This window comes from Carcharodon carcharias, chromosome 9 (genome assembly GCF_017639515.1).
Source record: "Carcharodon carcharias isolate sCarCar2 chromosome 9, sCarCar2.pri, whole genome shotgun sequence".
In the NCBI taxonomy this organism is placed as follows: domain Eukaryota; kingdom Metazoa; phylum Chordata; class Chondrichthyes; order Lamniformes; family Lamnidae; genus Carcharodon; species Carcharodon carcharias.
The window spans coordinates 13,512,342-13,524,674 of record NC_054475.1 but is presented as its reverse complement, the minus strand read 5'-3'; the positions used below and the strand labels follow the sequence as shown (position 1 = coordinate 13,524,674).

The 12,333-nt window shown below is 44.6% G+C and overlaps 1 protein-coding gene across 1 annotated transcript in view; it reads left to right on the top strand.

The window, feature by feature from the left end:
• Positions 1-9,683, top strand: part of ddx20 (DEAD (Asp-Glu-Ala-Asp) box polypeptide 20) — a 31,775-nt gene extending 22,092 nt beyond the window's left edge. The window contains exons 9-11 of the mRNA XM_041196278.1: positions 5,855-5,960; positions 7,336-7,437; positions 8,236-9,683. Coding sequence (XP_041052212.1) covers positions 5,855-5,960; positions 7,336-7,437; positions 8,236-9,599 — 1,572 coding nt within the window. The 3' untranslated portion in view covers positions 9,600-9,683. The remainder of the gene's footprint in view (positions 1-5,854; positions 5,961-7,335; positions 7,438-8,235) is intronic.
• Positions 9,684-12,333: the final 2,650 nt, after the last annotated feature.

The following is a 12,333-nucleotide window of genomic DNA, read 5'->3' as shown; positions in this document are numbered from 1 at the left end:
CTGATTTTTTCCCCCTCCTTTTTGTTTTTTACAATTTATATAGATTTTTCATTTCCCACCTATTCCCATTATTTTTAAATGTATTTCCACCCATTGTTTATCTCTACCTTTTAGTATTCTCTCACCCCTGCTAGAGCTATCTGTGCCTTGGCTGTCCTGCTCTTTACTCTTAATTAGCACATTCCTTTAGATAATATGACCACTTTCAACACCTCTTTCTCCTTTTGTCTGTGACATCTTTTGGTTATCTCCACCTATTACCGGCTGCTTGTCCCAACAACTGTCCGTCCGTCGTCCCCCCCCCTCCCCAAAACCAGCTTATATTTCACCCTTTTCCTATTTTTACTTAGTTCTGTTGAAGGGTCATGAGGAATCGAAACGTCAACTGTGCTCTCCTCCACCGATGCTGACAGACCTGCTGAGTTTTTCCAGGTATTTCTGTTTCTGTTTTTGTTTTGGATTTCCAGCATCTGCAGTTTTTTGTTTTTATATTCATGATCTGAAGTTGTTGAACTCACTGTTAAGTCTGGAAGTCTGTAAAGTGCCTAATCGGAAGATGAGGTGCTGTTCCTCCAGTTTGCGTTGAGCTTCACTGGAACATTGTAGCAGGCCAAGAACAGACATGGGGGCATGAGAGCAGGGTGGTGTGTTGAAATGGCAAGCGAAAGGAAGGTCTGGGTCATGCTTGCGGACAGACCGAAGGTGTTCCGCAAAGCGGTCACCCAGTCTGCGTTTGGTGTCTCCAATGTAGAGGAGACCACATTGGGAGCAGTGAATGCAGTAGAGTAAATTGAGGGAAGTGCAAGTGAAATGCTGCTTCACTTGAAAGGAGTGTTTGGACAGTGAGGAGGGGGGGACGTAAAGGGGCAGGTGTTGCATCTTCTGTGATTACATGGGAAAGTGCCATGGGAGGGGGTTGAGGTGTAGGGGGTGATGGAGGGAATGGTCCCTACGGAATGCCAACGGTGGGGTGAAGGGAAGATGTGTTTGGTGGTGGCATCATATTGGAGTTGGCGGAAATGGCGGAGGATGCTTCTTTGAATGCGGAGGCTGGTGGGGTGCAAAGTGAGGACAAGGGGGACCCTATCTTGGTTCTGGGAGGGCGAGGAAGGTGGGAGGGCAGAGGTTCGGGAGATGGGTTGGGCACAGTTGAGGGCCCTGTCAACCGCCGTGGGTGGGAAACCTCGGTGAAGGAAGACATGTTAGAAGCACTGTTTTGGAAAGTGGCATCATCGGAACAGATGTGACTGAGACGAAGGAACCGAGAGAATGGGATGGAATCGTTACAGAAAGCAGGGTGTGAGGAGTTGTAGTCTAGGTAGCTGTGGGAGTCAGTGGGCTTGTAATGAATATTGGTGGACAGTCTATCACTAGAAATTGAGACACAGAGTTCGAGGAAGGGAAGTGTCAGAGATGGACCATGTGGAAGTTGGAAGCAAAATTAATAAATTTTTCCAGGTCCAGACGAGAGCGTGGAGCGGCACCGAAACATTCATCGATGTGCTGGAGAAAGAGTTGTGGGAGGGGGCCTGAGTAGGATTGGAAAAAGGAATGTTCCACATACCCATAAAGAGACAGGCATAATTGGGGTCCATGCAGCTACCCATAGCCACACCTTTTATTTGGAGGAAGTGAGACAAGTTTAAGGAGAAATTGTTCAGTGAGAGAACAAGTTCAGCCAGACGGAGGAGAGTGGTGGTTGATGGGGATTTTTTGGGCCTCTGTTCAAGGAAGAAGTGGAGAGCCCTCAGACCATCCTATTGGGGGTGGAGGTGTAGAGGGATTGGATGTCCATGGTGAAGAGGTGGTGGTTGGGGCCAGGGAACTGGAAACTGTTCATATGATGTAGGGCATCAGAGGAATCGTGGATGTAGGTGGGAAGAGTCTGGGCAAGGGGAGAGAGAATGGAGTCAAGATAGGAAGAAATGAGTTCCGTAGGGCAGGAACAGGCTGACACGATCGGTCTGCCGGGACAGTCCTGTTTGTGGATTTTGGGGAGGAGGTAGAAGTGTGCTGTCTGAGGTTGGGAGACTGAGGTTGGAAGCTGTGGAGGGAAGATCTCCAGAGGAGATGAGGTCAGTGACAGTCCTGGAAACAATGGCTTGATGTTCGGTGGTGGGGTCATGGCCCAGGTAAGAGGAAGTGTCTGTGAGTTGGCGCTCAGCCTCTACAAGGTAGAGGTCAGTATGCCAGACAACAGCAGCACCACCCTTGTCAGCAGGTTTGATAAAGTCAGGGTTGGACCCGGGAGAATGGAGTGCGGCAAGTTCAGAAGGAGACAGGTTACAGTGGGTGAGAGGGGCAGAGAAATTGAGATGGCCGATGTCATGCTGACAGCTCTCAGTGAAAAGATCAAGACCAGGTAAGAGGCTGGAGGGAGGGGCCCAGGTGGAGGGGGAATACTGGAGGCAGGTAAAAGAATCCGTTGAACAGGGAGAAGACTCCTGCCAAAATAATTGAGCATGGAGATGAAGGTGGCGGAAGAAGAGTTCAGCATTGAGGTGAGGGTGTAAGGGTATGAAACTGAGTCCTTTGCTGAGCACTGAACGTTCTGCATCAGAGAGAGGAAGGTCGGGGGGTATGGTGAACACATGGCTGCAGCTGGGATTAGAAGATGGGATGGGGTCAGAGGGACGGGAAGAGGTGGAGGATCCTGGATGGGCATTGGTGTCAATTGGTATCCTGCTTTCTACTCTTAATGTCACCATTAGTGCCTCCTTTAGCCAGTGTCACCACTATCAACACCCCTTCGACCTTTTGTTTATGACATCTTTCACAATTTCTCCTTTGTCTCCACCTATCGTTGGCCTTCTATCCAGCTTCACCTGTCCCACCGCCACTTAAACAGTATATATTTCACCACATTTCTACTTCTCTTTAGTTCTGAAGAAGGGTCATACGGACTTGAAACGTTAACTCTGTCTTTCTCTCCACAGATGCGGTCAGGGCTGCTGAGTTTTTCCAGCAAATTTTGTTTTTGTAATGTCTATCACTGATTTTGTTTAGCTGAAAGAGGCACAATGTGTGTACATGTTCTTTGTCTGCAAAGAACAAGGCCCTGTGTATTAATATAGTAATAAACTCAAAACACGGTGCCCAACATTAGATATGACTCTGCAATTGGACAACATTTGCTAAATAATCCTCAGTGTCCTAAGAATTACGCTGACCACCAATTTAAGATTGCCAGTTGGGCTTGCAGTATGGTGCATTGCTGTTTACTGGAAGCTACATATATTAATACACAGGGCCCTGTTCTTTGCAGACAGAACTTGTACACACATTGCAGCTGTTTCAACTAAACAAAATAAGTGACAGCTATTCATTGACTCATTCCCCAGGGCAATGCTTTGACCAATCGGTCAAGCTGCCTGGTTTAAATTTCAGATGATACTTGGCAGTTAACTATCAGTCCCCATCAATTGGTGTATTCTCTATGGCAACACCTATACCAATCCGAGTCCATTTGCCAATCAGTCAGCACTCTTCTCTTACAGTGTGGTGAGGCGGGGGCAAAGTGGTACTGTCACTGGATTAGTATTCCAGAGACCCAGGGTAATGCCTGGTTTGAATCCCACCATAACAGATGGTGAAATTTGAGTTCAATAAAAATCTGGAATTAAAAAGTCATGATGACCACTGAACCATTGCTGATTGTTGTAAAAGCCCATCTGGTTCACTAATGTTCTTTAAGGAAGGAAATCTGCTGCTCTTACCTGGTCTGGTCTACGTGTGACCCCACAGCAGTGCGGTTGACTCTTAAAAAATGCCCTCTGAACAAAGACAACTAGGGATGGGCAATAAATGCTGGCCTAGCCAGTAAGGCCCACATCCCATGAACGAATTAAAAAAATTGTTGTCTTTCCCCTTATATTGGTATTCTTGCGAAGTGTCCTGATGAGTGCAAGATGAAAAGCTTCGACATGTCTCCTTTTATCAGCAATAATCAAATTCTGTACTAACAAATGAATATACTCTCTCCTGTTGAATTAGGGTGCCTTTACACAGACTTTGTGAAGTGACGTGGTGTAGTAATCCAGAGGCCCAGGCTCATGCTGTGGGGACATGGGTTCCGACATCACCGTGGCAGCCGGTGGAATTTCAATTCAATTAACAAACTTGAATTTTAAAAAAAAGCTGCTCTCCGTAATGGTGACTGTGAAACTATCATCAATTGTTATAAAAACCCATCTGGTTCACCAATGCCCTTTAAAGAAGGAAATCTGCCATCCTTACCCAGTCTGGCCTACATGTGATTCCAGACTGTCAGCAGTGTGGCTGACTCCTAACTGCCCTCTGAAATGGCCTAGCAAGCCACTCAGTTCAAGGGGAATTAGGATGGGCAACAAATGTTGGCCTTTCCAGTGATGCCCACATCCCATAAATTGATTGGGCATATTCAATGTGGATTTATGAATGGGAAATCGTGTTTGATGAATCTGTTGGAGTTTTTTGAGAATGTTACTAACAATTGATAAAGGGGAGTCGGTGGATGTAGTATACTTGGATTTTCAGAAGGCTTTTGATTAGGTCCTCCACAGGAGTTTGGTTAGCAAAATTAAAGCACCTTGGAATAGGAGGTAATATACTGGCATGGATTGATTGACAGGCGGAAAACAGAGTAGAAATAAAATGGTCATTCTCATGTTGGCAACCTGTGACTGACTAGTGGGGTATTGCAGGGATCAGTACTTGGGGCCCCAGCTGTTCACATATATCAATGATTTGGATGTGGGGACCAAATGTAATGTTTCCAAGCTCTCAGATGACAAAGCTAGATGGGAAAGCTAGGTGTTGTGGGGAATTTGCAAAGCGGCGCCAAGAGGATTTGGACAGACTTAGTGAGTAGGCAAGAACATGGCAGATGGAATATAATGTGGAAAATTGTGAGGTTTTCCATTTTGGTAGGAGGAAGAGATGCACAGCATATTTCCTAAATGGTAAGAGATTAGAAAGCGTAGATGTACAAAAGAACCTAGGTGTCCTCATCAGTAAGTCTCTGAAGGTTAACATGCAGGTACAGCAAGTGGAGTATTGTGTATATGAGGATAGTGTGAGAAAAGGGCATTGAAGCAGATGATCATGTTGAATGGTGGAGCAGGCTCGATGGGTTGAATGGCTTATTCCTGTTCCTATATTCTATAATTTTATGTTCCATAAAAAAATAATAAAAAATACTTCAGCATCAGTAAGCACCAGAGATGTTAAACTCTGGAATTTATAGTGATGGAGTGCACCCACTGTTCCCTAACTTGTTGGACCAATGTGTCCTGATGTGTACTTTGCTCTTATATGTGCGATACCAGATTATGAGGGGTCTTTGATTAGTTCTACAATGCTGTATTTAATGGAGAAATGTATCCATAATTCAGATTCCTAGCTCTCATTGTAATGAAATAATTTTCTGTTTAATATCATTTAAATAAAACATTGAGCTCCTTCAACTGCATAAAAGCACTTGAATGATTTCCAGTTCTATCAGTACAAGTCATGTCATCTGAGGCAGGGGCAGAGGTGCAACAACTGGACTTAACCTTCTCCGTTAGGGAAGTGAACAATTAGCTGTTGTGCAAACTCTCAATCTGGTGACTGGTATTGGAAAGTTTGTGTGTGAGCAAGTAGTCAGGTCAGTGTTGAACATGACTACACCGTCATTGTCCTTTCTCTCTTTCCTCACCCACCACCCCCCACCCCCGCCCCAAACCTTGAGATTCTGCATAAGTTTGCCACAAAAATGTAAAAGTTTGGGCACAGCTGCACCAGGCTGTGGCTGTGGGAATGTATGCTGTGTATGGATTTAGTATGGTGTAAAGGTGTTTGATATTTATACAGCAGTGGGTGTTGTCTCTTTCAGACTTCCAGAGGAATTGATGCAGAGAAAGTGAACCTAGTTGTTAACCTTGATGTACCCCAGGACTGGGAGACATACATGCACCGAATTGGAAGAGCTGGCCGCTTTGGTATGAGCTACATGGAATTTACAGCACTGAATGGGCCATTTGGCTCAATTGGTGGTGGTTATGCTCCACACAAGCCTCTTCCCTGATTTACTTCATTTCTCTATCCACATATCCTTTTATTCCTTTCACCCTCATGTACTTGAGGTGTGCTGTGGCATTCTGAAATTGCATTAATGGGGGTGATTTATGAAAATGGTACTGTAAATGTTTTTACGTAAACTTTATGTAAAAGATTAAACTCTGAAATGTAGCTTCAGGTCCTTTGACTCCTAAAGAAATTTCTATTGCACCTGTATTGGGAATTAAGGGACGGAACATTGTCATAAATTTCTTTAGGGTCTTAGGTGCACTTACTGGTATCTCTCTTGCTCTGGTTTTCATTAGAGAACTACTAGTTTAGAGGAATCTTGGGAGTAGGCATTTTTTTTTGTTGTTGTAATGATACTAATCTGTTTAAACATCATGAATGAGCGTAGTGGCACATGGGTTGAATGTACTTTTTCTATCAAAACAGTAATCCAATTTAGGTCATTGATTTGATATCCCTGAACTGACTATGAAGCCAGGGTTTATGGGGTTGTCTACACACGGATATTGGATTATTGCTGTAAATATCTTTGTTACTTTATATAAATGTGTAGATGTTCTGGTCTGTGAATAATGGCTTTCCCATCCTGAATCTGTGGCATTACTGGGGCTTGGGTCCAACCCTCAAGATTTGAGCACACAATCTAGGCTGACACTCCAGTGCAGTACTGAGGGAGTGCCCAATGGTCAGAGGTGCCCTCTTTTGGATGAGATGTTAAACTGAGGTCCTGCCTTCTGTTCAAATGGAAGTAGAATATCCCCTGATACTGTTCAGAAACGAGCAAGAGTTCTCCTGATATCCTGGCCAGCACTTATCCTGTGGGTAATAACACCAAAACCAGATAAATTGATAAGTTTACCTCCCTATAGTTTTTGAGGCCTTGTATGCAGTTAGCTGGCACATTAACCTACATAACTGACCACTTCAGAAGTCATTAATTAACTACAAACTGTTTCAGGATGAAATAAATGCTATATAAGCATTTGCTGCCTGTCTGTCGCTGCTGAACTGAAAGTTGTCTTTAGGGATTATGGGCAGGAGGTATCATTTGAGTTTGGCTGTGAGCCTTTTTGCAATCAAATAACTTTTGTGCTCCAGATTCGTGAATGAAGGAAGGACCTCTTAATACTGGAGAGCAGTTATGCTAACAGTAGTCAGTGACTTTAGAAAAGTAAATGAGAAAATCAATTTGGGAACATTTGCCATTTTGTTAAGATAGCATTAATTAGTCCTTTGGAAACGGGGGGAAAAATCTTGCGTCTTAATTTTCCTTTGATATTCATTCAGGCACTCAAGGCTTGGCTGTAACTTATTGTTGTCGTGGTGAAGAGGAGAATGAGTTGGAGCTAATAGCACAACGTTGCAATCTTCAGCTCCTGAGTTTACCTGGTAGGTGGTGATAGTGAATTTACTTGCAAATGCAATCTTCTAAATTATTTCTAACTAGCACTAAATTGTAACTACACACTTGAACCATTAAAAAACCTTATTTTTTAAAATAAATTGTTGACCATATTTTATTTGTATCCCTTTTAATATCTCACAACCTAATTAAGTTTCAGCTGGTCAGTTGATGTTTAATTGCTTTCAAGCTATACTGGAAGGTACTTATATGCAAGGCCCTGTTCTTTGCAAACAGAACTTGTAGATATGTTGCGCCTGTTTTAGCTAAACAAAATAAGTGACAGCCATTCGCTAGTTCTTGACCAGAGTCAAGCTGCCTAGTTTAATTTTCAGACCGTGTTTGGCAGTTAACTGTCAGTTACCATCAACTGGTGCATTCTCAATAGCAACCCCTCTACCACTTGCCAACCAATAGGCACTCTTTTCTCATATAATGTAAATGTTGTTTCCCCTGGCATTGGTATTTTTCCTGCGATTGCCCTGATGAGTGCAAAACGAAAAGCTTCAACAAAAATGTCTGTCTCTTTCAGTAATGCTCAAGTTCTGTACTACCAAATGACTATTTAGTTGTTTTGTTGAAGGAACTGTGTTGGTTGAAAAATGTTTGCGTGTTTCAGGCTGAAGTTGACAAGTATCCAGCATAAAGTAACTGCATCCCACTATCCTACCTCCTCGCCATGCCCATACACAATAAGAGACTTCAGTAGTGTAAGTCTGAGGAGAATACGTAGACTCTGTAAGGTCTTTGCTGCCAATTCTTTATATTTTCTTTCTTTTAAATAGATCCAATTCCACCAGGACTACTGGAAGAGCCTGTTGATTGGGATGTAGAAGTCATCAAGGTACAAGAGGCTAAGAATTCATCCCTTGAGGCAACTTCACCGTCCGCTGAAGTTGAACCTTCAATGGCTGCAAAGCAGCAGGGCGCAGGCCTGGAGCCACTTTCACTGCCTCCCGTCGAACTAACTGGAAAGATGTTCACGACCAGGAAAGTTCAGAAATTGAGGAAGGCGGCGACAGAAAAAGAGCCCCAGGAGCTTGGGGTGGATGTTGGAAAGACGCCTGACGTTAGTATCTGCCACGTACCCAACAATGACATCAAAATGAAAGTTCAGTCGAATCTCCAAGCTACTATGTCCTGCGATGGGCCCCAGTCATCGAGTGAACAGGTCGCCATCACAATTCAAAGCAGGAAGGCGCTGCAAGAATCGCTTCCAAAAATCCCAGCCCTGCCACTGTTTAAGAAAAGTTCAAAACGTGGGAAGAGATCATTGAATTTTGTGGAAATTGTAGAAGATTACGAGCGCTTCCTTGCTGAACGAAACAAGAATCCAGTGGAAGTAGTTCGGCGGTGGACAGGTTTCGCTGGGATCTTGAAGGAGAAATCGTTGAACGAAGGCGAAGATTCAGAGAGCCGAGAACTGATGCTCCGCGAGCAGAACAGTAGCCTGTTTTTAAGTAAGAAAGATATGATGTGTCTGCACACTTCTCAAAAATGGGCAAAACCACCTGTGTTGGATGGCCAAGACTCCAGCGATTCCAGCACCAGTGCTAGCTCTTCGACACGAAGCAGGTCCAGCAGCAGGGAATCATCTACAGAGGCAGAGGTGCCGGTGACCACACGTGCCCATGATGAAGGCCTGCGGAGGAAGGACACGGGCCCTGCACTGGAGAACATTCCCAACCAGAGTGGGAGAAGCCTTCCCGCCTTCCAGCCCCATACCTGGCACGAGGGCTTCAAAGGCCGTGCAGCTTCTGATTCTTTCTCCTGTGCACCTTCCAAAAGGCCGCTTGAAAAAGATACAGGGTTAGGTCTTAAAAGCCCCTCTCTTAAAGGCTCGCCTTCTAAGGGCAGCAGGAAGAGACCCAAGGGCGATCCCAAATTTGGATCAGCTGAAAGAGCCAAAGCTCCCGGTGAGCAAGAGGTGGGCAGTGAGGATGCATCACGCACTTACCCTGAAAGCAGACAGGTACTGCCCGCTGAACCTGATTGTTCTGGTGATTACTGGAAGGCTTACTATCGTGCCTGGCGCAATTACTACGCTACCATTGGTTATCCTTACTATGGAAGTTCAAAGAGAAATTCTGATTGGCTGAAAGCTTACCAGATGAACTCTGTGTATCTGCAGGAACTGCTTAAACCATAAATGATTAGCTTTTTAACAGTAATTTACAGTAGAACATTTTTGTACTACAGCTGAGCTAATGCAATAAAGATTTCACACTTGTGATATATTTTGTAGTTTGGATTTTTAACAATATCTAAGGCAATGCTGTGGTTTTGACATAAACATTTGAAATTGATGGTAGGCAAAGTAGTTTGCTCCATCAAGCCTGCTGCATATACCATGACTAAAGACTTCCTTCTTTTCCCCCCATCTCCATATTCCAAGTCATTTCCTTGGAGAGGTGAAAAAAGCCATTAAGGGAGAGGAAAAAATTCAGGAAAATTACTCTCTGACTCCTCTCAGGTGATCAGAACCTGTCCAGTAGATTATATACAAGAAAGCATTGCTATAGATTGGTGAGATAGGGATTGAAGTTCACTGTTTCAATCAGGAATGCACTCACTTTAATTAGATGGCTACAGAGCTGAGGCCAGACTTGCCCATTATTGACAGGTGTGGGCTTTTCACCTTGACAAGTAACTTACCGCAAACCTCCTGACAACAGCATAGACACGGAAGCTGGCGGCTTTGAGCTAAGGTCACTTCTGGTCACAAGTTTGCTTTCTGCCAGTCACAATGAGTACCTGAATCATTGCCAAATAGCAGTGTCAACACAGCACCAAACTCTTAATTTGACATTCCCTCTGCTGGTGTGAATGGGTAGTGAGGGATGTGAAAGGATACTGCTGGTGTTCCAACGTTCACTAAGTCGTGTTCACCTTCCGTCCCTGCATCGCTGACCTATATTTGGCTCATTAAACACCTCGATTCCAGATTTTAATTGTTCCACCATTGGTGGCCGTGCTTTCAGTTGCCAAGGCCTTGAGGTCTGGAACTCCATCTAAACCTCTCCACCTCTTTCTTTCCTCCTTTAAGGCACTCCTTAAAACCTTCTTTGAACAAGCTTTTGGTCACGAGTCCTAATATTTCCCTACGTGACTGTGTCAAATTTGTTTGATAACACACTCGTGAAACCACTGGATGTTTTACTACATTTTAAGGTGCTCTATAAATACAAGTTGTTGGGCTGACCATAGACTCTACTGATGTTGAGGAACGTTGTGGGAGCTTGTTAGAGAGAGCTTTCCTTTGTATTTTGTTCTGGGAGTGTTTGGTGTACCCACAGGGCTCATCCCAATGACAACACAGTAGACACTGACGAGCTAGTGCTTAATTAAAATAAATTTACCTTGGCTCTTAATGTCTTTTTCAGTTCTGATTTGCAATGATTAATTTCATGAAGTAAAATGTTCTTAAAAGCCTGGTTAATTCGGGATGGTGTAGTGGTATTGTCGCTGGACTAGTAATCCAGAACCAGGGTAATGCTCCGGGGACCTGAGTTTGAATCCCACCATGGCAGATGGTGGAATTTGAATTCAATAAAAATCTGGAATTAAAAGTCTAATGATGACCATGAAACCATTGTCAATTGTTGTAAAAACCCATCTGGTTCACTAAGGGAAGGAAATCTGTCATCCTTATCTGGTCTGGTCTACATGTGGTTGACTCTTGAATGCCCTCTGAAATGGCCTAGCAAGCCACTCAGCTGTAACAAACCAATACAAAGTCACAAAAAAGGAATGAAACCGGATGGACCACCCGGCATTGACCTAGGCACTGGAAACAACAACAGCAATCGCAGCACTGTCAACCCTGCATCTGGGGGGCTAGTGCCAAAATTGGGAGAACTGTCTCCCAGACTAGTCAAGCAACAGCCTGACATATTCATCCTCATGGAATCATACTTTACAGATGATGTCCCAGGCACCACTACCAGCATCCCTGGTTATGTCCTGCCCCACCGGCAGGACAGGCCTGTAGGGGTGGCGGCACAGTGGTAAACATCGGCTTCAGAATCCATGAAGTCTCAAGGCACCAAGTCAAACATGGACAAGGAAACCTCCTGATTACCACGTACTGCCCTCCCTCAGCTGATGAATCAGTGCTCCACCATGTTGAACACCACTTGGAAGGAAGCACTGAGGGTGGAAAGGGTGCAGAATGTACTCCACGTGGGAGACCTCAATGTCCATCACCAAGAGTGGCACCATTACTGACCGAGCTGGCCGAGCCCTGAATGACAGCTGCTAGACTGCGTCTGCGGCAGGTGGTGAGGGAACCAACAAGAGGGAAAAACATACTTGACCTCATTCTCATCAACCTGCCTGCTGCTGATGCATCTGTCCATGACAGTATTGGTAGGAGTGACCACCGCATAGTCCTTGTGGAGATGAAATCCCACCTTCATGTTGAGGATAATCTCCATGTTGTGTAGCACTACCACCATGCTTAATGGGATAGATTTCGAACAGATCTAGCAACTCGACTAAGCATCCATGAGGCACTGTGGGTCATTAGCAGCAGAATTGTACTCAAACACAATCTGTAACCTCATGGCCTGGCGTATCTCCCACTCTACCATTACCACCAAACCAAGCAATCAACACTGGTTCAATGAAGAGTGCAGGAGGGCATGCCAGGAGGAGCACCAGGCATACCTAAAACTGAGGTGTCAACCTGGTGAAGCTATAACACAGGACTACTTGTGTGCCAGACAGCCTAAGCAGCAAATGATAGAGCTAAGCAAACCCACAGCCAACGGATCAGATCTAAGCCCTACAGTTCTGCCACATCCAGTTGTGAATGGTGGTGGACAATTCACTGGAGGAGGAGGCCCCACAAATATCCCCATCCTCAATGATGGGGGAGCCCA